This window comes from Macrobrachium nipponense, chromosome 2 (assembly GCF_015104395.2).
Source record: "Macrobrachium nipponense isolate FS-2020 chromosome 2, ASM1510439v2, whole genome shotgun sequence".
Taxonomy (NCBI): Eukaryota; Metazoa; Arthropoda; class Malacostraca; order Decapoda; family Palaemonidae; genus Macrobrachium; species Macrobrachium nipponense.
Genome location: NC_087201.1, coordinates 82,844,437 through 82,871,542, shown reverse-complemented (window position 1 = coordinate 82,871,542; position 27,106 = coordinate 82,844,437). Strand labels below are relative to the sequence as shown.

General features: G+C 36.4%; 2 protein-coding genes across 8 annotated transcripts in view; one reads left to right on the top strand and one right to left on the bottom strand.

The window, feature by feature from the left end:
* LOC135220726 (transmembrane protease serine 11D-like) overlaps positions 1–27,106 on the bottom strand; it is a 496,130-nt gene that overhangs the window by 218,420 nt on the left and 250,604 nt on the right. The gene's annotated exons all lie outside the window — the stretch shown is intronic.
* LOC135220729 (uncharacterized) overlaps positions 1–27,106 on the top strand; it is a 161,376-nt gene that overhangs the window by 15,642 nt on the left and 118,628 nt on the right. For 3 of the 4 annotated variants that reach the window (XM_064258167.1, XM_064258165.1, XM_064258166.1), the window contains exon 2: positions 22,725–23,695. In XM_064258167.1, coding sequence (XP_064114237.1) covers positions 23,632–23,695 — 64 coding nt within the window. In that variant the 5' untranslated portion in view covers positions 22,725–23,631. The remainder of the gene's footprint in view (positions 1–22,724; positions 23,696–27,106) is intronic. The other variant, XM_064258168.1, reaches the window with a different exon arrangement.

Genomic DNA, 27,106 nt, shown 5'->3' with positions numbered 1-27,106 from the left:
AAAAATTACTATCACAACCAAGTCCCCTCGGATCTTGGTCACTGTTAGTTGCAGATAATGCATGGCCCCCTTAATTCCTCGTAACGGAACGTCATCATCTAAAACGCTAGAAACAAGAAAAACCTTATGAGTATCCAAGCTCCAAAAGAAAACATCAACAATAGTTCCATTCAGGACATCTCTCAATGTCGTCACCAACAAACGGGCTATTTATTCCAAAATCAATAAACACCCACATCCTCTGTCTGACTAACCTCATAAGTACCCAAAGTCACCATTAACCCCAAAAATCCACCCTAACGCCACAAACACCAGTAACTCTAAAATGAAAATCTCGCTAATCCCTTAACTAGCACTAGTAGATGAAAATCCACCCCACTTATATAACCACTGAAAAAAATACACCTATGCCAAGGCTAGGCTGAATGCACCAACCCTCCAATACCGCCAAAGGATACAATTCACAAGAAAGCCACTAATCATAAATCACCATCTATAGATCACCAAAGCTACACCTCTGAACATAACATTATAAAACTGCAAACTGCCAAAACTATGAAACCACAAGGAACCAGAACCACAGATCACTAACCTATTGGTTCCTAAAACCACAAATCATTACCAGCAAAAAATGCACAAGTAATACCACAACATCTATCGCTCATCCCACTAGTAACACCATAGCACTCATTATAAAATAATCAACCATTATATCCCCTTAACGGCCCCCCGCAAAAAATCCAAGAATACCCTTAAGCTCCACTGTACTTTCCCGCACTTGTTTCACCAAAATTACCCTATTATTACAACAATTGCCCCAGCAAATTACGCCGAATTGCCACAATTGCGCATGTCAATCCATATAATGAAAAATGGAGAAAGAGAAAAGTAAACAACATGCATATCAGCACGCAAATTTCTCTTTACGACTTTCCTACCTTCTTGATCTTATATGCTTTAACCTGGGTAAACCCGTTTTCTCATCCAGAACCACAAACCTATTTCCTGTCTTCTTTTTTAACCCTAAAAGAACCCTCAAATTTTGGGACTAATTTATAATTGATCTCATTTCTAACATTAACCCTGAAGAATATATTATCCCCAACAACAATTTTAACATCTAATAATTTCCTATTGCTTTCCTCCACCATTTCTTGCATCTTTGACTCGAGATTACAACTCAGACGAGCACGTCTCTTTTGTCGTAGAGATTAATGACCTAATCATATCTTCCCCACGGGAAGTTAAGGGTAGCAAATCAAATGCGCCTTGCGACTGGCAACTGAATAATGCTTTGAATGGAGACATCAATGGAATCACTGACCATAGTATTACTGCTGTGCCAAACTGTATCTACATACCAATCCCAATTCCTATCATTGCCACCTATGGAGGGCTTACCTTTTTATTTGCTCGTTCACACAATCCATTACTTCCAGTTCTGTATGGAAGGATTGTTACTTTCTGCATCCCCATAACTTCTACCAGACACTCTAAGGTCTTATTTACAAGCTCCCTACCATTATCAGTTAACAAAGCTTCGGGCACCCCATAACAACATACAAATCTGTTGAAGAATGCCACAGCTACTTCTGACGTTCTATGCATTAGCGGGAAAATTTCTACCACCCTTATGAGTTCATAACCACCACCTGTAGCCATACCTCGATTCACAGAAATTTCCCAAAATATCCATGTGTATTCTCTGAAAAGGTCTACTGGGTATCGGAAATGCTTCCAATTTGCAAAACACTCCACGTCTGCACACATATTCTTCCTAAATATATTTGTTACGTATCTCATTATACGCCTTTCACCCACAAATGTGGACTTCCAAACTTACAATTTATATCTAAAACCACTGGAATCAGAACTTTCAGAATCACGATCTGTGTCATATCACTTTTATTTTCATTAGTTCTTAATTTATATTTAATTTTCCTAATCAACAAACTGCCCAAACTTGAAAATGGCAATTTATAACCTTTCCTAACTAATTCACCTCAACGGAAAGCCTTTGCATCTGCTAAAATTTCATTTACATCCTATTTTTTTTCTATCAAATTAATATCTCACTCTATAGAACTATTAGTAATCACACAAACTTAAAACTCTCCCGTATCATAGAAACTTGTACTAAGAGCATCTGCTAATACATTATGTCTGTCCTCTATGTGCATGAGCCTTGCAGCAAAATCCCTAAATGCTAAAAGCCACCGAGCTCTTTTAGGCGACAGATCTGACTTATTAAAAAGATCCAACAATGGCCTGTGATCTGTAAGAACTTCTACCTTGTTCCTTAATAACAACATCTTAAAATGAACCAAGCTTGACACCACAGAGAAGGCTCCTTTATCTAGGGTAGCCGTTAACCTTTCTTTTCTACCCTTTGTCTTAAATTTACCTTAATTTCTGCAAAGGGCAAGTACCTATTCCAGCCTGACTGGCATTTGTCACTAGTGTGAAAGGTACACTGAAATCCGGAAATTTTATGAAAGGTGGATTCATTAATGCATCCTTAACTTTCTGCAAAGTTACCTGTTGCGCCTCCCCCCAAGGAAATTGAAATTCCTCCCGTAACACGTCTGTTAAAGGAGCTGACAAAATAGAAAAACCCTTCACGAATTTGGGGAAAAACCCCGCCATCCACAAGAATGATCTGACTTATTTCTTTGTCTTAGGGATAGGAAAATCTGAAACTGCTTTGACTTTATCGCCATTTACTCTAACTCCCTCTTTAGATGTGACATGACCTAAATATGCAATATACTTCTTTAAGTCACACTTGGCTAACTTAATTTTCAAGCTAGCTAACCTAGTAAGTCTCCTAAGAACTTTCCTAAACACTTCCACATGATGCTCAATCAAGTCCGTCAGAATCAATGTATCATCATGTATACAAAGACGTACTTCTCTAATAACCCATGTAAAACTGTGTTTACTGACCTCGTAAAGTCATAGGAATACCTGATAAACCAAAAGGCATCCGCATAAACTTGAAATGATCCTTGGGAAATGGGGATGGGGTAAATTCCCGACGATCTTCACTAAGAGGAGCCTGCAAGAATCCCTGCATGAGGTCTCGACAAAAAGGTTTGGTATGCACGCGACCGGATAATGGTCAGGAATAGCCTTCTTATTCAATTTACAGAAATCTACATAGACTCAGAAGGGATCATCTTTCTTAGGCACTGCCAGCAGTAGGAAGTTATGGGGATGAGCTGGTCCTAATAATACCCTCGTCTTACTATTTGCTAATCTCTTCCTCTACCTGTTGCCTAAGAAGATGGGTTTGGTCCCCTCTTCCAGATTTACCTCGCCAGCCCTAACTTATCCCCTTTTGAATCAACTATATCCCCCAATTCAGACAGAACCTCGCTTAAAACTTCTATATGCTCTTTGTAGCCTGCATTGGCTAAGTGATTCCTAAAGATTTTCCTCCTCATTTGCATTTCCGCTTCTGAAAACTCAGTTTTCCCCTCTACAATAGCCACTGAACCACTATCCTCACTCCAATCTCGGAAGTCTACCACATGATTATTCTTCTGATATTTCCTAATAGTGTCATAATAATTCAGTAATTCCACCCATGTGACACCTGTATTTGATAGTCTGTTTACTGACACTGTGCTGATACCCCTTTCAACTTTTTCCTAAGCTATACTATACAGACCTCTTTGGGCATTTTTACCTCCCTCAACCTTACTTTCACCATAGTCATTGTACCTCTGATAAAACGCCTTTATATACATAATTCTCATGGCCATTAAACACAGCACCCTCTTGTAATCCGTTATTTGCCTGATGTTCCACATTCACATGAATACCAGCCATATTCATAAGTATCCCCCATATGATCATCCATAACCTCCATGTTAGTTTCAGTACCACCACTGTTATTAGTATTACCATTATTATTAATATATATCCTCTATGTTAACCTCAGTACTACCCCTCGTGTCCTTATTCACCTCTGTTTCATATGTACCCACATATGGAATAAAAACACCCGGTATCCCAAACGTTTTATGACACTGACACCTGTATGGACCGATATCCTGTTTCTCATACATGCAGGATGGGCCAACAAAAGTCTGTTGCCTAAGGCAACCCCTTTTATCACCAAAAATGGTTCTACTAACATTTGATCACCCAGTGCGAACCGCACCCTTATAAAACCAAAGGCATATAATTTATGGACTTGCACATCACACACCGTCTCTGCTGAGGGTTTCAGAGAGTATTTGGAAAACACAGACTGATATAGATCATAATCCATTGAATTAACTGAATCTCCCGTGTCTATGAAAACTGGAATCTCCAAATCAACCACTTTCCTTGTACATCGCCCACAAGATCAAAATGGCACGTACAAGTCATCTGTACCCTTTTTGTTGATCGGGTTTCCAAAAGTTTTGCCGATCTCTAGGTCCCTTTGAGTGGCCTGCTTGGGGAGCTTTCATATTTGAACTTCCAGAGTTCTGAGGTGTGGGTCTTGCATCCCTACGTTTCTGAGGCGGACAAGACCGCCATGTGTCCCAACCTTTTACATGTTCCACAGTACTTTACTCTGCATTGTTTCCTGGTGTCCTCTTGCCTTTTACAACTGAACCAGTGCAACTGTTACCTTGGATCCATAGATGCCCTACTTTATTCCACTTTGGCACACAATCGGGGGGAAGGGAAACTTAAATCCTTTTGTGTTGAGTCCCTTGGAACAGTCCCATTGTAAAATGTGCTATCGACTGTGGAGCATTTAGACATGTTTCCGGATCCGAAAATAAATCAATGCCTCGTCAGACATAAGTTTTAACTTATCATCAAAACTATCAACAATGACATCTGGGATGTCATGTAGAAGCCAGGAAAAATGTAACAGTCGGTGCTAGTTACCAAGGGAGGTATTATTATCATTTACCCATGCGGATTTTTCCAATTTCTGTACCAATTCTCCTGCTGCATCAAAAAGCCGAGAGCTATGCTCAACCATTGTCTTCTGACCTTTCCTGATCTTGCAGAAGCCCGTCAGGTCTCGGACTATATCCCTGCATTCCTCTGTCCCATAGGATGTTCTACGATATGCCTGACGCCCAGTCCCTGACCAGCATTTTGCATATTGAAAGCTACAGCAGCGGTGTGCTAAGTCCCCTTTATTGAAATCCAACGAGGATTTTATCTCTCTGAACGCCTCTGCATCATTTCTAATTCCCTTGGCATTTAAAAATATTATTGACTCCTTCAGTAAAAATTTGCACTGGTTGAGAAAGAGCGCCATCCACAATACCCTGAAAAGATGAACTCCAGATGCAATTGTTGGGATTTTGTGAAGCGAAGCCTTATCATCCTTGTTTCCTTCTGCCATTTAGTCTGACTCAAAGAAGCCTCCAGTATTTAGGATTCGACCGGATCTCAATATCATCAGAACACCAACAATATTGCCCAAGTTCCTTCACAAATCACCACTAAAAAAATAATAATTCCCAAACATAAATATTCCCAGTACCCTGCAGGAAAAATAAATATATAAATAAATAAAACCATAACAGGTATGAGAGAGAGGTGATGTCTCTTCTGCCTGCGAGCGATTTTTGCTGTCCACGCACACCGCATCTATTAGTCCCCAATTGCTAATCCAAGCAATACTAGCATCCCCCAGTGCCTCTACTCACTCTTTGTACTAACCCAAAGAAAACGGATGTAGTGCATCTGCTTCGTATTATTCTCCTTTCATCAGTTCCCGATAAAGTACATACAGAAAAAAAACTTTGTTAATCATAACGTCCCATGTCCCTCTTTCCCTTGCAATGCCCACCAAAAAAATTCTCTCTCTCTCTCTCTCTCTCTCTCTCTCTCTCTCTCTCTCTCTCTCCTCCTTTCTCCTGTTTTCATAGTATATGCTGCCTTGTTATCCCTTCTTAATTTGCACACACCCTAATCACTGATAGTTTTACATAAAACTGAACCCTTGTAATTCCCTGACTCGAGTTGCTGGTTTACATTTTAAACTCCTGAAACAATTTTTTCGAAGACGTGAGTTACTCGTTATTCAATTATGCTTAATTTACGCCTAATTGCGCCTTAATTGCCCCTAATTAAGCTAACCACACTGCCACCACTATTACAAGATCTATTTATAGCCTTGTCTTTGGAAAGATTTGGTAACATGAGTCCCTCTCAAAAACAAACATCTGACACCTACCTTCAGAGGAATCTCCAACCGGCATCTCTGCTATCATTTACAGTATCATCATACTAGGCTAAAAGCAAACTCCAAAGAAAAAAAAATAAAACCTTTAATTCCCCAAAAACCTACGTGATAAAAAGGAATGATTTGAAAAACCCAAGCAAAAGAATCATCTCAAAATGAGTACCACACCATTTCCCAACGAGACATTAATTCACATTATTTATCTCTACTTTTTTCCCACTAACTAATGTGTGAAAAAAAAGGTCAGCCAAAAGAAAATAAAGTAAAGAATTCTCATCCTGCATGGCGACACTGAATCCATCTGAAGGAAAAGAAATGATAAGCTTCAGATCTCAAATAAACAGAAGAGCATAAAAAGAACGGAAATAAAATAAAATCATGCTTGTATACATGGGAAAGAACTGATTACAAACTCAAATTTATTCCACTAGAAATATTTTCTTCAAACAGTGCAATGGAAACTGTTCAATGGGGCACAATAAAAGCGTCTCTTCACTCAAACACTAAAACGTTTTACCTTAACTGGATCTCCGTGCACCTTCCAACTCCGGCTTCGCCTCACTGATACTCACTTAACTGTTGGCTGGGCAATGAATAACTTGCGATTCTACATCGGATTATATTGCGTTCACACGGGCCCTGATCTGCGAACAAACCTACGCACCCAAGTGTTCTCAAAAGTTCGGTTTGCATTCCTTTGTGACGCACAGATCAGGCGATACCTTCACCCTCTCGAGTCACGTATCCATTCGCGGGGTCAACATGCGCAAGCTCCTGCTCATCTCCTCGACCCGAGCTGTTCGTCCTTCGTCAGCAGCATCCTTCCGTTCACCCAGAATATTCGCTATTCGCTGATCGACCTGTTGACAATTGAAGCTTTTCAAAACACACACACGGCCGCTTGTTGAACATTCCAAACTCTTCTCGATTGAGTCCGTTGTCCCCTATATGACACACTCATTCTCAACCCCCTTTGAAGAGCAGCTAACATACACACATCTATATATATATATATATATTATATATATATATATTTAATATATATATAGATGAGGAGAGAGAGAGTGAGAGAGAGACAGAGAGAGACAGAGAGAGACAGAGAGATATGCTAGCCCGTGGAAATATCAAGCAGTGCTCTGAATATTTCTTGACATGACCTTTACGGTCTGAATTGGCACGGCGTCATGCGAGGGAGGGCTACATTTACCAGTTGTTCATTATCGAACGACCCTCGCCGGACGGCAAATTCCTTCATCATTCTGCATTTGTGTTTGTTTAAGTGTGTTCTCACTGACACGCGTGTAGAACACACCTGTTTGTTTGCTCGTTCTCATGTCAAAACAAACTTAACTTCTGAGTATAAAAAACTGGGTGTTGAAAACGAAAATAAATGGAACAAAATGGTGTCGAGCGTAACGAGAAATTGCGCTTATATCTTGTTATGGATATGATAAAGATCAACAGACGGCACTGATGTTAATAAGAATTTGTCATACATTTCAACTTGCACCTGCCTGTAATTGGCACCTGTTCCTCTGTTCATTTATAATACCTTGGAAAATATATATCAGAGCAAAGGAATGAAGTAAATTACTAAAAGAAAGAATATATAAAATAACGTTTCAATCGCAAGTGCTTTCCTCTTTCATTTTTGTTAACCATAAAAATACACAATTAATGCATATCATAAAAAATCAAATCCTTTTTTGTCATAGACAGCAAAGTAATTTTCCAAGCAAATAATGGCAAAACAAAAACAAAAAAAGAAAAAGAAAAAGAAAAAGAACCAGGCCTAAAAGCATTCCCCTTCATGAAAAAAATGTCGCATGTACCATTATAAATATAGAAGCAACATCAGCAGTAATGACGCGAAATTCTTTACTGAAAATATTTCTTCATCATTTAATAATTCTAGGATCTCAGGCAGAGGCCTAAACTTTGGGACAAATAAAGTATAGCAACCATTTTAAGATTTAGTTTTGCCTTCCGCGTATTCAACGACAGAGAGAGAGAGAGAGAGAGAGAGAGAGAGAGAGAGTGCGTGTGTATGTGAACGTAAAAAATTGTCTCATTTTATTCATTCCATTCATTTCGGTCTTAATAAACTACTCAATTTGTTTCAATTATAAAAGTTGCTGTAACATCAGTACACTACATTTGCTTGTGATCAATTAAATTCATATATCAATCTAACCGTGGAGAAAAATGCAGTTTATGTTACTCAGTTGCTCTATAAAGAAGCAAAGAAGCTAATACCACACTGGTTGCAAGAGATCAGCCGTTTTACATCTGATGACGTTCGTCATATTTTGGTGTAAAGCTTTCTACCTGATTCTCCACATTTTAATCTTTCATTTTGTTTTACCCAATCTTTAGCCCACTTAATTCATTTAATTTAATTTTTAATTTTATTTATCAATGAATCTTCTCGACAAGTTAAACATGATTGGGAGAAGTTTCGTCTCTCCGATGTTATCGTGATCATCCTGAAGAAAATCAAACGAGCAAAAAATTCATATAAAGCGAGAAGGAATGTATGAAGGAAAAAAGTTAGAATCAAACACTGCAAAACCCTTAGTAAAATCAGGAAAAAAAAAAAAAAACACATTCTACTTTGCGTGGCCAGCAGCATATTTTAATGACCATTACTGGCTAACCACAAACCACGATTTGGTATTTTTGTTTCGAATAATTGTTAGTATTACTACAACTACCAACAACAATATCCCAAACTGTCAGCTTTAAACATTTTCGTCCACTGGAAGCGCTGCTTTCATTTACATATTACTACTATGAAAATCACTGGAGACAACTTTTCTTTTTACCATCCTTCTTACACTCATTACTTCAATAAAACAAAATGCTGCAGAAGAAGCTTTTGCGGATTTATCCTTTCCAACTGCAGCAAAACACATCCCGAAGGATCCAAGGACAAGACGCCAGTGGTCTTCCTCAGCAACTTGAATTTGTATCTTCGACGCTCACTTCTGACCTTTCGTCTGAAAAATCACCCTTGTCAAGTTTCGTTCTTAGTAACGACTTAACAGGCACCGTGAGGTTCGTTCATGCGAATATATTTCTCACACTTTCTCCAACGATATTTTGACATTTCAGCTACGCAGCAGTATATAACATCTGTTTCTCTTCTCTTTCTCTCTATCTGTTTCTCCCTCTCCCTCATTCCATTTAACACATTGGAAAATTGGCCCAACCCTTTCTTGTAGTGGAAAACACACACACACACACACACACACACACACACACTCTCTCTCTCTCTCTCTCTCTCTCTCTCTCTCTTCTCCTCCGTGTAAATGCAACCTTTGGATTAAGACGTATACCTATTCCCCAGTCATCAAGGGCTTTGGGCTGAGAATTTGTCTCACCCACCTCAGACCATGTAGCTTTTGGAGTGGGAATATGGCCTCTCTCAATGTTTCTCACAACAAGTAGCACTTGACTCGAAAAGTATTCTCTCTCTCTCTCTCTCTCTCTCTTTCTTATGACAATAGCCCTCTATAAGCCTGTCCACACTAGGAAACAATGTTTGGAAACAAAGTTTGCAAACTGTTTGCAAATACTTTTTACCCTAAGTCTGTTGCCCATCCAGAATGGAAAACATTTTTGTTATATATATATATATATATATATATATATATATATATATATATATATATATATATATATACATGTATAACGTATATGATATATATGTATACATATGTGTGAATATATAAACACATATAGGTATTATCTAAATACATATATACAATTATACATATGTACTTATATTAATATATGTATATGCAATATACATATACACACCGGTATGTGAATATACATAAGTACATATTTGTATTTCCATATGTACACGTACATACGTATTTACTTATGTAGATATGCATATGTATATATTTATATGTACACATGTGCATTTGTGTGTGACACTCCTTTCCTAAAAACTTCCTCATCCATCTCTTTTACTTTCTCTTATTAATCCCTCCTCGAGTGCATCAAAACTGCCAAGTAAAATACGGAAGCGACTGCACCGACAAGCATCCTGACGACAACTGAGATCTGGACAGGAAACACTGTTTGCAAACAATGTTTCCTGGTGTGGAAAGGCCTTAAGTTAACACTGGTCTCATTCCTCTCGGGGCAAACAACTCTTGAAATTGAAGACTTGTTTCCCTATCTTTCTCACAGGCTATGATACTCTAATGTGGAGGATTGGTCTCTACCTCTTTCAAAACCATGAAGCTCTTAAATTGGAAAAGTGGTCTCAATCCCTTTCCAACCTACAAAGCCCTCCTCCTCTCAGCCATGTAGCAGCCAGATTGGAGAATTAATTCCTTTCTCAATCTCCCTAAGATTATCCAGTTGCCTCCCTGATTAATTAGTGTCTATGGCAGAATCCCCTGCCAAGTCATATACTGGAATGATTTCAAATAAATTTCACAGGACATCCAGTTCTTACACTGGAAGATGGTTCCGTTTCTCTCTCTCTCTCTCTCTCTCTCAGACCACGGTGTACTAGTTTTATAAAAGTTTAATTCACTTTATCTCTTTCAAGTATGCAACTCTTATTCTTCTCTGCAACCTTTGCTACACACATTTATATACACGGATACACACTTGAAATACGTATATATATCAAATGGATTTTATGCAACATCATCACAAGCGTGTATTGTTGGAATCATACCTTCATGTATAGAACTTTAATGAAAATCATGTCTAAAAGAATATCATATATCTTATTTTTCGTGTCAAAATAAGGCTTTAGTTTTCTGCAAAAGAAAACTACAGAGATGGCCATTTGTCTGCCTCTCCGCACTTTTTCCGTCTGCCATCAGACCTTAAAAACTACCCAGGCGAGAGGGATGGAAATTGGTATGTTGATCTTGATCATCCATCCTCCAAGCATCAAGAGTACCAAATTGCAGTTTTTATTTTATTTCAGGTTAAAGTTAGCCATGGTCGTGTGTCTGGTTTCGCTATAGGTGCCAACACAGGCCACCACCGGGTCGTGTCGTGGTACAAGTTTCATGGGCCGTGGTTGAGTTTCATACAATATCATGCTTCAGGAAAATTAGATCGCGCCGAAGTTTCTTCGGTGTGTTTTTTACTTGTTGATTATTATTACCAATATTCGTCAGGACATGCAAAATGATAATGTCCATTACTGACTCAAGTTCTATGGTTGAATTTGGGCTCTGATTCCGTAAAACGCTGCTCTGACGAAATACTACATAAGCATCAGCTGCTGGCGAGTTATGTAAGTGGCATCTTGTCTTCCGCATTGCTTGCCAACCTACTCTTAGTCTGATTAATGAACATGGAAAGGGGCTGGCATCGAGCAGAGCTCATAATATGTGGCAGCGCAACGGAATAAAAAATCTCTATCTCTCTCTCTCTCATGACAAGTGTCAACGTTTCGAGACAAATCTCTGACATTTTTAATAAAAGCCCTTTTTCCTTTATCATCAAAGGAAGAATTTCGAATAAACGATTCTCTCTCTCTCTCTCTCTCTCTCTCTCTCTCTCTCTCTCTCTCTCTCTCTCTACTTTGAATTAAAACTCGTCCGCTCCCTTTCTTCTTGTTAATCGATGATAATATTTCTCAATAAATTCTCATTTTATGATTATCGGAAACCTATCGCATAGGAAATACTCTCTTTCTCTCTGTTCTTTATAAGTGCAAAATTTCTAAATAAAAAATCTCTCTCTCTCTCTCTCTCTCAATAGAACCGTCTCCTTTATTATTGGAAACAAACTTTCTGGAATAAACAAAAACTACTTTCTTTCCCCCTCACGATCCCTGTCAACACTTATAGAGTCTGAACGTTTTTTCTTTGTTTCTCATAATTATTGGAGAAATTTCGAAATACATTTTTTTTTTACTTTACACTGTAACAACCCCAAAATATAATCTAATATCTGTATGTCTTTATTTTATGTACTTCCAATATTTGGAAATGTAATCGGTAATTTCCTTAAGAGATTTTCAAAGGGTCCAAATTTCGGACAAGATATGTCAATTATATAAGCTGACGTAGCAGCCTGAGCATTCAAATTAACGACAAGCACATGCAACACTGAAGAGTGGCGGCTGATGTGGTCTTACCGAATTAGTCACGCTTTGACGCAAAAGTCTGCGGTAGCTGGAAAAGAATAAAAAATCATCCTTTGATCGCTACGAATTCTTTTAATATTTGCCTCGGATACATTTCCACTAAATATCAGTTCTGCCAGTTTTTTAATGTTTAAAAATGGACACTCATTTCACGCTTGGGGATTTTTGGCTTAGTGTAACCTATTACTCATTCGTGCTGGTGCCTGTGTAAGTTAATCAGTTTTCGAAACCCTTGTAACAACTGACTAGTTCTGTTGTTTGCTACACACTCGTAGAAGCTAAACTGCCTTATAGTTAGTTACCTTGACATCCCATTCATGGAAAATCTGTCTGATTTCTAGGTAATTGTTGTTACCTAAAAATTTAAAATGGTTAAATTAATAAGATTTCAACTAATCTATTATTCCATTAATTATAACCCCGTATGATAAAAATAACTCTCAGGCACATTTCTCTGATTTAAATTAGGTAATCATACTCCTTTCCTCAAAAGTATTTTTGCGATATTTCGAAACATCTTTCTTTATAACGTACCATTTGTAATTCTACTTAGCTTCCATTTTAGTCAGATTTTGGAATTAATGCATAGCTAACCAGAAATGCCAAACCACATTTGATAAGAAGACACATGAGATTTCAAATAAACACGACCATGCGTACCGCATACAGAAGGCGGCCGACCATATCCAGACACTTTTGATGAATATAGACAAGAGGATACAAATTAGTGAAAATATTTGATTCAGAAGTTAAGAGTAAGGAAAGAGAGCATAAGAAGTAGTTACTGGATAGACTGATAAAGTGGTAGTGTAGCTGACGTTTGGTGATGAGCCTTCTGTGAGGGCGTATGAAGAAACTGACGTGACAGTTTTTTTTACACAGGATGAACGTGACAGAGACATGCGGCGATGTAATTATTTCAATTAAAGTATTAGGCGAAACATCCTACAGTTAAAATACAAACTTTTACAAGGGTGAACCTGCATTCTTGGGGAAAAAGCCTTTTTACCTGGAACTGAGGTAAAGCAAAAGGTTAAAAAGCGGGTGCAGCTGGGGGCGGAAGGGGTGCTGCAAGCACTAATAACACTAACCGTCTCTCTCTCAAATCTCTCTCTCTCCCCCCCCCCCCCCCCCCAAACCAACAACTACGGGGATTAGAGCAACTACACGCCAACCCTCTATCTTCTGAGTTAAGAATAAAACAGGTGAATCACATAATCGTGTACATAAGCGACGCAACTATATCCGGTGTTCCCTTGACTTTGATTCACTGCAAGTCCAGTTTCTGTTTTCAACCGTTCTCTCAATCTTCTGAATATTTCAAACGCTAAGTTGACCACCAGCATAGAGGACAGTCTTCTCCACTTTCGGCAAACAACGAAGAAATTGCGAGAGGCTTTTGTCCAAAGGCCAAGGGTGCCGTCCTTAGCTAAAGGTCAGATATTATTGGGTTAGTCGCGCTTACTTTTATACAACCTCTCAAGACTAGGGGAAGTTTTAAACTTCTTCGTATTGCTATCTACACGCACCAACTCCAAGTCTCGATGAAAAATAACTTTTTTTTTCCTACTCTCCCGCATACCTCTGTGCCATCCAATTCACCCTTTCGGACCCAATGAATACTGCAACCTTTCAAGCAAATTTAACACCCACGATTCAACTCCAGGAGCGAAATTTGCCCCAATGTTCTTTTAGTACGCTTGTATGATGTTATGTAAACAACAAAGACGTATTGTACATTTGAAGATATGCTTATATAAACACGAAGATACGTTGTATGTAAAAATTTATATATATATATATATATATATATTATATATATATATATATATATATATATATCCTAATCTGCATCGTGCGTGTGTTTCTGTGACGTTTCTTCTAAATTTTGACGGCTATTATCGTAGAATACCTCGTAACATTAACGTGGTGCACATAACTTAAATACACATACACATATACAGATACATACGTATAATATATTACGTGTATTATCTATGTTTATAATAGATTATTATATAATAGATACATATATATATAATATATGATATATAACATATATATATTAATTACACACACACACACATATATATATCTATATATATACACACACACACACACACAACACACACACACACACACACACATATATATATATATATATATAATATATATATATATATATATATATATATATATATTCATGCAGAAGTATACATCAGCAAACAGAAGTCCAAAGCAAATGGCAGTTAGAAGTACAAAAAGGTATTTATCATAAGAAAGGTCTCGTGTTACTCATCGGTCTGTAAAAAGTGAAAAATACAAAAGTAAATTATCAATTCAAATTACATGCTAAATTAAAAACAGTATTTACAGTCTTAAGAACAATGTAAAAGAAGAAAAACTAATCAATAACCTCGTTTTAAGAAAGTAAAGACGAAGTGAGACCACAAACTCACTCATGCCCAGAGGACACTTGGCCAAGTGCAAGGATAAGAAGATACGTTGGCATTTAAGGAGGGTGAATAGCGTTTCATAAACAAAGACTTAAGGGTCAAGGGTCGTTAAGTAGGAAGATTGGTAGTTCCAATAATGGAAAAATGTTTCTTGTCAATATTGATCTTGCATTTAGCGGCATGATTTCTAACGCTAGAAAATTCAGGGTTAGCAATACGTGAGCCAGTTCTGTAGCTCAAACCTAAGTGGCTGTAATAACGGACCTACAACATTCTCCTTGATGAACCAATATAATTACCAAGACATCTTGGGTATTCAAATTTATAGATAATATTGGACTTCATAAAAGTGGATTCATAAGAATTTAATTCAGTTTTAAAAAACCACATTATAGAAAAGATAAACAAATCATTGAAATTTGTTTAGCTTTTCTAAACTGTAGTTAATAAAATTTTGGCACGTAATTTTTCTGCTCCCATTTTGAAATTTGATATTCCTTAACTGCCCGATGTACGCGACAATTCCATTTACCCATTCTGACCTTCTTGAGCCAAAGTGTTTCTTATAATAAATACCTACTTGTACTGCTGACTGCCGTTTGCTTTGGACTCCTGTTTGCTGATATATATATATATATATATATATATATATATATATATATATATATATATATATATATATATAATATACACACACACACTAATGAACCAGCTTTCTACTCTTAAAATTAGGTGAAAAAAATAGTAAATAGCTGGTTGGTGATTACGTGTGTGTGTGTGTGAATTAAGTGAAATGCAATGAACTTCTCACTTTTAACCATTTTAGGTGCCCAGGTTATATGATGGTGTCATAATTTTAATCAGTTTTACTTTTTGTTTGTTTGTTCGTTTTTATGGCGTTTTTACGTTGCATGGAACCAGTGGTTATTCAGCAACGGGACCAACGGCTTAACGTTACTTCCGAACCACATCGAGACTGAACTTCTATCACCAGAAATACACATCTCTCGCCCCCCAATGGAATGACCAAGAATCGAACTTGCGGTCAACGAGGTGGCAAGCAAAGACCATACCAACCACGCCACTGAGGCGCTTTACTTTTCATTTGGAGTACTGTTTAGATGACGATTTCCCTTCTAAAACTATAGACGTGTCTGATCTTCTTCTGTCCAGAGTATATAGACCTCATATTCGAGAGGCTTTATCTCGTAATCTCTCCCATAGATAATCCTACCACTCAATCAATGAACCTGCCCGACTTCTTTTCTCAGTTCTTTCTTCGCCGCAAGGTGGAAGCGCTTCTCTGTTTCTTCATATGTTGTATTTCTGCAACATAATACCTGTCAGGCCTCCTGCTCCCACATTCACTTTATGGGAATCAGTAATCCTCTGATTGCTGGGTTGTGGGGCATTTGTGCTTTGCTGGCACGCTTTGGAAATCTCTTTATATATTTGTTTCCCTTTTACCGCAAAGTATTTTTTCTTCTTTTTTTTTTTTTTTTTTTTTGCATACGAGGGCAGTATGTCAATTTGCTTAATTTTTTTATAAGTTAAACTGGGCATTCTGTTTCCCGTCCCCCTGGTTTTTTGCTGAGTAAGTTTTTCATATCTTTTATGTTGTTGCATAATTGCGCTGTCTGAATAGAACTCAGCGAATATGCCTATAAATTTATTCATGTATATATATATATATATATATATATATATATATATATATATATATATATATATATATATATATATATATATATATATTATATATGAGCTACAAATGTCCTTAAATATCCAATGCTGTCTACCTGGGAATTAATATATTTTCATATATATTAACCGAAGGGAATTTTTTTAGTTGATAATAATTTCTTCCTCTCGTGGATTCGAACCAGCACGGAGGAGAAATCAGGACTTCAATAAGTCTGTACCGACTCGGCCAACACTCGGTGTCTCTTGTTGGTAGAGTTGGTAAAGACGTCACTGAAGCCCTGATTTTTCTTCTGTGCGCTGGTTCGAATCCACGAAAGAACGAAATTATCATCAACAAAAAAATTCCCCTTCGGTTAATGTACATGAAAATATATTAATTCCGAGGTAGAGCGAATTGGATATTAAAGGACATTTGTAGCTTAATGAATGGATATGTATCACTGTCATGTGATAAAAATTCATATATGTATATATATATATATATATATATATATATATATATATATATATATATGTATATATATGTGTGTGTGTGTGTGTGTGTGTGTGTGCGTGTGTGTGTGTGTTTAAAAACAAATCCTAAATATCTGTGTACAGCAGTGGCTGGAGACATCGCAATATTTGTTTTTTTTTATATCAGAACTTTACCCTCCACTATTTAAATTGATCGAATTGACTATGGTCGACCCACAGATGTTCTTTTGTTCGTCAGTTTTTCTAAGTTTTATTTCATCAGATAACTTTCGCCTTCACAACTGATCCCTGGTCTTCTTTTCCCACCGAGAGCGACCACATTGGCTGACCAGCAGCACCAATTTGCAGTAAATGTGCCATGCTGTCGAAATTCTCAGTTCCAGAGGTCTTTGTACCTCACACCATTGGCCTGTGGAACAGTCTCCCTGAGGATGTGGTGCAATGAGAACCTCAAAAGTTCACGTGAAGATGCAGTGGATTACTACTCTAAAACAATTCACCTTGCATTTTACTCATTTATTTATATTTTTTATTTATTCATTTTTTTAATAAGTGATATTTTCTTTATATCCTATTATCTTTTGTAACTTTTTTCAAATGATCACTAAATTGTTTGGAAGTTTGTCTTTCAAGTCAATGGCCCTAATAGGCTTGTCCTATTTGAATAGAGGTTTGTCTTCTGTTTAATGATGACAAATACGTGTGCTTCGCTTCTCCGATTTTTTATTCTATCTGGAATATCGTTCTGCTCTGACTTGATGTCTTCAAGGCATCACGGAATCATTGCAAAATTAAACTTCGTCAAGCCAAGATCACGATTCGTGAAGAGTTTATCTCCTCTAGTTTCTTTGGCAAAAAAAAAAAAAAAAAAAAAAAAAAAAAAAAAAAAAAAAATAGAGAGAGAGAGAGAGAGAGAGAGAGAGAGAGAGAGATAAAACATTGTAAATCTGGCTCTCAAATATTTTCATATGGAACTGAAAATGTATCAAAGACTAGGCAGACACATGGGAGTAAAATAATAATAATAATAATAATAATAATAATAATAATAATAATAATAATAATAATAATCAATAAAAATACGATGTAATTCATATGCCACTTTCATGAACTAAGAAACAGTTTCCTTGATATCGACCCTCTCTCTCTCTCTCTCTCTCTCTCTCTCTCTCTCTCTCTCTCTCTCTCTCTCGTGATGCAATGAGGCGTGGCGAAGGCAAGGTTGCTGACCTGTTCTCTTAAATTGGACTAAATGGCCGACCCAAGGAAAGGTCTTTGGTCCAAGATTATGGAGTTTGTAGGAAAGCTTTTGAACGACGCTGAATGTTTATAAGTTAAACTCTAATTCAAAATAATAATTAATGCTTAGCATTTGTTGAATGACGCTGAATGACAGTAATTTGTTGAATAAACTTAGATATAAGTCATTTATTGAAACTTGGACACAAGTAATTTATTGAATAGTTTCTAATGATCATTATCTACTGAACACTTCGAAAATACTAACCACTATCCAAATATAAGTTTGTAATGATTCGTATGATGTCCCACGATAATAATTAATAGATTAATTATGAATACTGAATATCCAGAGAGGTACTTATATTTTAAGACATCTATCTGTCTATCTATCTGGATTAAGCCAACCGAGTGCTGGCACAGGCCCTTGTTCTTCAGCAGTCCGAAAATTACTCAGAATTTGTTGACTAATTTCATATACAGGTTTTTGCTAAACGTAGTTCGATGTTCTAAGTTTGCAAAATTCTGCATATGTTTTACTCTACATTATTCTACAAATGATCATCAAGCTCTAGTAACTAAACACTACATTCTAACACTCAAGTTTTGCACTCATTGACTTACAAGACAGAATTCATTTACGAATGAAATACCATTCCTGCATACAATGACACTCTCCAGGTTTTATTTCTAAAATATACGCTCAAGAAGTCCTGTTCTTGACATGAAGTTCCTTAATGTGATGCAAATCTAAGGCAACCATTCAATCAATAAAGCTTTCAGGCGACAGCATGAAAGAGAGAGAGAGAGGGGGGGGGGGAGGGCTAATTTATCATTCCAGTCACTTATAAAAGTCACCTAGTGTTTCAAAGTTGATATAAAGCTATTTTCCGTAGACAAACTATTCCTGACTATCATTACAGGGCTGTACTGCTGCCATTATTTCAATAGTGCACCGAGTCTATTATTAATCAAGTGTAAAGCTCTAGTTATTATTCAAGAGATTCACTCATGTTGGTTATTCATCTAGGGACGTGTTATAGTTGGTGTGTAATAGAGTTCAGTATGTCATAAATGATGGGCAACTTCATTATCACAGTGACACTGACTGCCACATTTGTCATTCATTTACAGTCGCCCAATGGAACAAGTACTTTTAATACTGACATAATGGATTTTATTATTATTCCACTGAGGTACCGAAGTTGATTTTGTACCAATAATACACTAAAGACCGTTGCTATTCCAGTGAGCTACTGGTTGTTCTTGTAACAGATTAAAGCTTATAAATACTTCTGGAACATGCCGAAGTTGCTTATTGAGCCAAAGATATAGTACTGCAGTTGATTTGCTTTACAGTGATGTTCCGGAGTTGTTTGTCAAGAAAGCGCTAATAATTTTCTTGTATAATCATGATTGGGATGACCCAAGTTCTTCAGTATTCTACTGATATAACAGGTTTAATTATCACTGAAGTGACAATACTGGAGTTCCCAATTATCTTCAAGACACTGGGGCTGACTGTCACTCCAATAATGTAATAGAGTTGGTTGTTATTTCAGTGACAACAGAGATTGGTTATTATTCAAACTACGTTCTAGAGCCGTTACTGTTCTAAATCTGGTTGCTATTCATAAGTTGGTTACTATTCAAAATCTGGTTACTATTCAAAATCTGGTTGCTGTTCAAAATCTGGTTGCTGTTCAAAAGCTGGTTGCTATAAAAAATCTGATTACTATTCAATAGCTGATTACTGTTAGAAATCTGGTTGCTATTAAAAAATCTGGTTACTATCTAAAAGTTGGTTACTGTTCAAAAACTGGTTGTTATTCAAAATCTGGTTACTGCTCAAAAGCTGGTTACTATTGAAAATCTGGTTACTGTTCCAAAGTTGGTTACTATTCAAAATCTGGTTACTGATCAATAGCGTGTTACTATTCTAATCATGTTACTATTAAAAATCTGGTTGCAATTAGAAATCTGGTTTCTGTTCAAAAGCTGGTAGCTATTAAAAATCTGGTTACAATTCAAAAGCTGGTTGCTATTTAAAATGTTATTATTCAGAAGTTGGTTATTGTTAAAAAGATGGTTGCTATTTAAAATCTGGTTACTGCTCAAAATCTGGTTGCTATTAATAAGTCTGGTTACTATTCAAAAGCTTATTACTGTTCAAAATCTGGTTGCTATTCAAAATAAGGTTACTGTTCAAAATCTGGTTGCTATTAAAAATCTGGTTACTATTCAAAAGCTGATTACTGTTCAAAATCTGGTTGCTATTCAAAATCTGGCTAATATTATAAAGTTGTTTACTGTTCAAAAGCTGTTGCTATTAAAAATGTGGTTACTGTTAAAATCTGATTGCTATTCAAAATCTGGTTACTTTTCAAAAGCTGGTTGCTATTCAAAATTTGGTTACAATTAAAAAGTTGGTTGCTATTTAAAAATGTGATTATGTTCAAAAGTTGGTTACTATTCAAAATCTGGTTTCTGTTCAAAAGTTGGTTGCTATTAAATATCTGGTTACTATTCAAAATCTGGTTACTATTAAAAAGCTGGTTGCTATTAAAAATCTGGTTACTATTCAAAATCTGGTTACTCTTCAAAAGCTGGTTGCTATTAAAAATCTGGTTACTATTCAAAATCTGGTTTCTGTTCAAAAGCTGGTTGCTATTAAAAATCTGGTTACTATTAAAAATCTGGTTATTATTCAAAAGCTGGTTACTATTGAAAAACGGGTTGCTATTCAAAAGCTGGTTACTATTCAAACTTTGGTTACTATTCAATAACAGGTTGCTATTCAAAATCTCATTACTATTCAAAATCTGGTTACTATTAAAAATGGGTTGCTATTAAAAATCTGGTTACTATTGAAAAGCTGGTTACTATTCAAAATCTAGTTACTTTTCAAAAGCTGGCTACTTTTCAAAATCTGGTTACTATTCAAAATTTGATTGCTATTCACAAATCTGGTTCATATTCAAAAGCTGGTTATCATTCAAAATCTGGTTACTATTAAAAATCTGGTTACCATTCAAAAGCTGGTTACGTTTCAAAATCTGATTGCTATTCAAAATCTGGTTCATTCAAAAGCTGATTGCTATTCAAAATCTGCTTCATATTCAAAAGCTGGTCATTATTCAATAACTGGTTGCTATTCAAAATCTATTCAAAAGCTGGTTACTATAAAAAAACTGTGGAAAGTATAGCCCTGAATACGAAACTACTGAATATCTTCTGTGGGATTTTTATTCTTCTTTCTGTTACGTGTTTGTGTTTAGTATATGAAGATATAACCACAATATTCTACCGAGTGAGGCGATTCAGCGATATATTCTCAACCGGCGGAATTAGCGAAACAATAATTTAAGTAGTATGCCTTATTATAAATATCGAGGAGAACGGGTACAAAGTCATTTACAACATTTACGATACACTTTTTCCTAAGACCTTGCACTGAACAAGATTTTAACGTGCTCATAACGATAAACAGAATATGGCGATAAAGATTTAAATATTAATTATTATTAACGTGAAAAAAAGGTTACATCAAGTCATGGCATTCCAGTTTTAAGAATGAGTGTATGATTTTTGGCAATATGGCCCAGCACCGGGGCCTGGGAGACCACTCGGCGTCAGGTCAATGTATACGAGTATACCTGTTTGGATAATGGACTTACATTTCGATCATGCCCCGTAAGGGACTTAGTGCCATCAGTGCATCTCACGTGGTGCACTGTATACATTACTAAAGCCCTTTAGCTGTACCCACTTTTTAGCCTTTATCTTAACCTGCATATTGCTGTTCAATTACTTCAACTCTCTTTTCAGTCTTCGGCGCTGATTGGCTGAAAGTGCCCCAGTGTTTGGTTTCATAGCCGAATTTTCTTAATCAATTATGTCGAATGAGGAAATGACTATACTCTGTTTTTTTCCATATGTCCATCCGCCTGTGGTGTTTTTGAATGATAACACTGCGTCCCGGGCTTTAGATATGACATTCAGCTTACATTCAACGATTATAATAATATCCTATTTCGACTATTAACGGTGTAATTCGCATACAGTAAATTATTAAAACACTTTTCAGTTGCAAATGTACACCCAGATATCCTTTTATTTACCTAAAACTTACACATAGCGTAACTATCTAAAGCCCGGGAGTATAGATACATAGTCCTTGAGATACATTCCATAGGATTTACTTGGGAAAAACACAATTAGCTGACCGTACATCCCATAGAAACTGCTTGTATCAAGACCACAAAGGGATACTGTATATAGTATGACTGACTGAAAAAGGACTTTCTTGAGTGACAGAAACTTAACAAATATGAGTGAAGTCAGGATTTACGTCAAGGGAACCATTTTCTCTGAGGAATGACACAACAGCAAAAACATCCATTCAAGAAATTCGTCTGGAACCGAACTCCAAGAACCAAGCGATATGAGTTCATTTGTATTTGATGATAACAATAGTGCCGTTTCCCATCAGTCTTTCTTCTTATTGCAGAGTGAAGGAAACAAACCGATCTTAGAGGGAGACGTGTGATTTCTAATGAGACAGCGACCAAAGCTCCCGAGAACAATGAAGTAAATCGTCGCGAGTGAATTCAACTGAATCTTCCTTTACGACAGAAAACCTTCTTCAAACTGATTACCCGTACTGGTCCTTTCTCAAATGATCCTCCTCTCTCCTTGTGCCTTATATTTATCTTATTTACAGTCTCTTCGTTACTCTTTCCTTAAGTAGATCGCATCTCCGTTACACCTTTCCAATGACAAAACGCACCTAGGGAATATCTGATTACTGAGAGCTCATTGCTATACTACAGATTCAGATTAAGCTTACAGTTCAGCTAATACTGTCCAACAGCAATTACAATTAATTTACATTCTACTTACAACTACTAAACACTGACACTTACTCAAGCAAGATCACTACACATTTTATGCAATTCTTGTGCACAAAAACTTATTTCAATTTTCTATCAATGCATTAAATATCACAACTACATCACTACTTAATAGGTTTCCCGTTCATGGTGTCTACTCTGCCTTAATACGCCCACCTTCTACCTTCTGTTTTAGAAAACCCTATGAAATCCCTCACCCTACGGAAGAGGAAGAAATGAAATAAAAGAAAAGAACCAGTATTCCCAAAAAAAGAAAAAATAGAAGGACAAGACTAAAAGAGTTTAAGAAAAGCCGTTTAACAAAAAGTGTCCGAGTATCGAAAGTGAAAAAAAAGTAAAAACCAGGAAAAACCTAAAGTCAAGAAAGAAAAAGTTTGATTACAGTCTTCGAGGGATATTCGGAAGGCTATTCTAAACATCGGCCAGCGCACGCTCTCTCTCTCACCTGAAATTTCCTTTCACCCTCGCTCTGGTGACGTCATGTGAAAAGTGGGAGGAGCCAGGATGGGCTGCAAGGGTTCCAAATCCAAGAAGAACGCCTACGCTCGAGTCGCTCAGTACCAGAAAGGTAAGGCAATGTTGCACCCGATGAAGGGGGAACGTTACGTGTAGGTTTGGATGATCTCCAACACTTGTTTGATTATTTTAAATGTTTCCTCTTTATTAGAATGTAAGATGTGGGAGTGGGTTTACTCTTAAACAAACTAGATAAAGCATGTAATATATATATATATATATATATATATATATATTATATATTATATAATATTATACTATATATAGATATATATGAATTTTTATCACAGCACCGTGATTCATATAAATACATCTAGCTACAAATGGCCTTTGATATCCAATTCGCTCTACCTCGGAATTTATATATTTTCTTATATGTTAACCGAAGCGGAGCACGCACACACATTGTTAAATTTGCGAGTGGGTTAGTGTCTCTGTGTACATCATTCAACACGATTATGCATTCATATCAAACTAGATAAAAACATTTAATACGTAAAACAAGCTGCGAAAAAGTAGAATATCAATATCCATCCAGTTTCTTGCCTTTTACGACCCCTGTTTGCAAGGTATATGATTCCATCCCTACAACCCCTGTTATCAATATTACTTACATTCATTTCAACAACTTCTGATCTGTCATAATTTTGCAATTTGTACTGTAACATTTCATTATGCGTGATCCATCACCTACTGTTCACAGAGATCTGTCTGAGAAGAGACCTAACTGGCTTGGCACATTTTTCTCTTTTCATAAGAAAAGTTTAAGCGACGGGAAAAGCACCCGTTACAAAAGAGACAACTGCGATCGTTGCAATGATGTTTTCAATTGGAAGAAATGTCTAAATCCCAGTGACCAAGACAATACTGGTGGCAGACTGAAGCAGAAAGGGAACAAAGACCAAAATACAAGGAGACAAATTTTGAATTTTCTTACAATGTTGATAATACGGACAAATAAAAATTTTATCTGTTCCCGAAACAAGGGCTAAAGACAAGCAAATCAATCAGAAAAAGAAAATGAAGAAAAGTTATGTGAATGAAGCGAGGAGCCCAAGGAGCATAGTCCTTAATAGTAAAAAGCAAGAAGTATATCCTAGTTGCTAGGTAGACGTAAACATTTCTATGTAAGTGGCATAAACGTTGATAACGAATGGAGAAAAAAATAAGACTTAATTTAAACATTAAAAGGAAGAAAAATGCTTCGTGAGGCTAGAAAGAATCCACAGAGAAATAACTGTAAGCAGTCAGGCAAGTAGAATTAACAACTTACTGACGAACGTATATTATTATTATTCAAAATGTGTAAGTATTCATATCATACAAGTCCAAAATGCCATCAACTTCCAAATAAGATTCCATGGAATATAAATGCCACAAAAATTAGGGATAAGGAAAACACTAACCTGACCAGTTTGAAACATCCCCAGGAGTTTTCAAGTTTGTTTCCAAAACTTCCCACAGAAATTTATTTCTTAAATTAATACTGAAAATCAACCAATATCAATGTAAAAATACACTAACAGGCATTATAAGCAAGGAAAACTAATATGCTTTAAAATAGCATTCCAGCCTCTCATGAACTTATGGGTATCAGCATTAATAAGACTGTCATGAACATCGTTCCACAGTTTTTCAATTAAAGAGACGAAAGACCTGTGGCACTGGCATTGTGAACTCATGGCACCTATACAACATGTTGTGCAAAAGATATGGGTCCAACACACAAACACAGACCAACGTTCATATTATGGTAGTACAAAAAATCTAAAGTAAGTGTATCAATGAGCATTACTACACAAAGATCAATTAGTCTCGTTAACTACCAAATAATAAAAATAATGAGGTATTAATGCTGTCAAATACTGAATATAACAAGGCCTCCGACATTTGAAGGTTAGAAAACAGTCATGAGAGGCGAAGTTAAAAGCACATGGATATCAAATACTAGACCATACGAAGAGGTAGAACAAAGATTACATAGACAAATTACCAACATTAGACTGCGAGAGAGAAACCGACAAAGGAAAGGTATAGCAACTAAGATAAAAGTAAGAATTCGTGAAGAAATATTCAAGGTCATACTAACAGGAAAATGTTATTGCATCTTAAACAAAGTTTACACGGAATGTTCTTGGAGTTTAGACAAGCGAAAAAATACAACGGGGAACAAAAAGTGGCAAAAGAGGGGAATATTCAAACTCAGTTGCAGGCAACGACACAAAAACTACTCGATGATGTGAAAGGCAGAGGAAGTGTTTCAAGTTCAGACTGGGAATGCGATGACACAAGAATCAAGGCAACAGAGAACGAATAAATAAATTTTCTCTCTGGTGAAATGTGATCACCAAACAGGAAGTCGGAGCTACTGATAAAATATAATTTTGTCTAAAGTGGAAAAGTCTCAAGTAACAAAGTGCCCGCTTTTTTAATCTTTTTTTTTTCTGACTATTTGAAAAAAAATGTTGGACAAATTCTTGACATCGGATTCTTCTTCCAGGCACCTCAGAACAAACACAAAACAAGTAAAAAAATGCGACGAAGTTTCATCGGCCAAATCTAGTTTTCTGTATAGCGTATAATCAAGGCCACCAAAAATAATCTATCTTTCGGTGATCTCTGTATAATGCTGTATGAGACGCAACCCATGAAACTCTCAGCCGACCATGGTGGCCTGTGTGGTTGTGTAGCCAGACGCACGATTATGGCTAATTTTAACCTTAAATAAAATAAACACTACTGAGGGTAGAGGGCTACAATTTGGTATGTTTGATGACTGGAGGGTAGATGACCAACATACTAATTTGTAGACCTCAGTAGGTTTTAAGATCTGAGGGCGGACAGAAAATAGTGCAGACTTAAAAGTCATCTCCATAAAAAAAGTGCTTAAAGTAACAGATAAGATCGTATAGTTATTGAAGCTTTTCTCAGTTTCCCAGCAGGACCTTAATAAACTCCATTTTCTGTACTAAGGATGCAGATTTCCTCCAAGGCCGATGCAAATGCGGGGAAGGCTCTATTTCCCAGAATTCTTTCAAGGTAAAACATAATAATGTCTCATCAAATATTCATGGAGAGTTAGTGAAGATAGGTTCTGGTTAAACGGGACAATACGAAGGACTACAGAGTCATAAAGATAATAACAGCATAAGCTGACATGAGAGAAGCAAGTTATCTAAGGTATCAGCAAACTTATCAGCTTCGATAAACATGAGATTCGTAAGATTTTTTTCACATGTCTTTATTTAAACAATAAGATGAAAGAAAAGTTAATCCGATAAACTGTGTACAGGTATCTACAAGGCATACAATTACCTTTTTTCAATTCCTAAACCATATATAGCAATACCTATACTTATTTCATTAATCTATAATCGTATTGTCTGTATAACTTATACGTCGAAAACTGAATTTCAAAAGGCCAGTAATTACGTATCAAAATTGCGACAAAGTAAGGCTATGT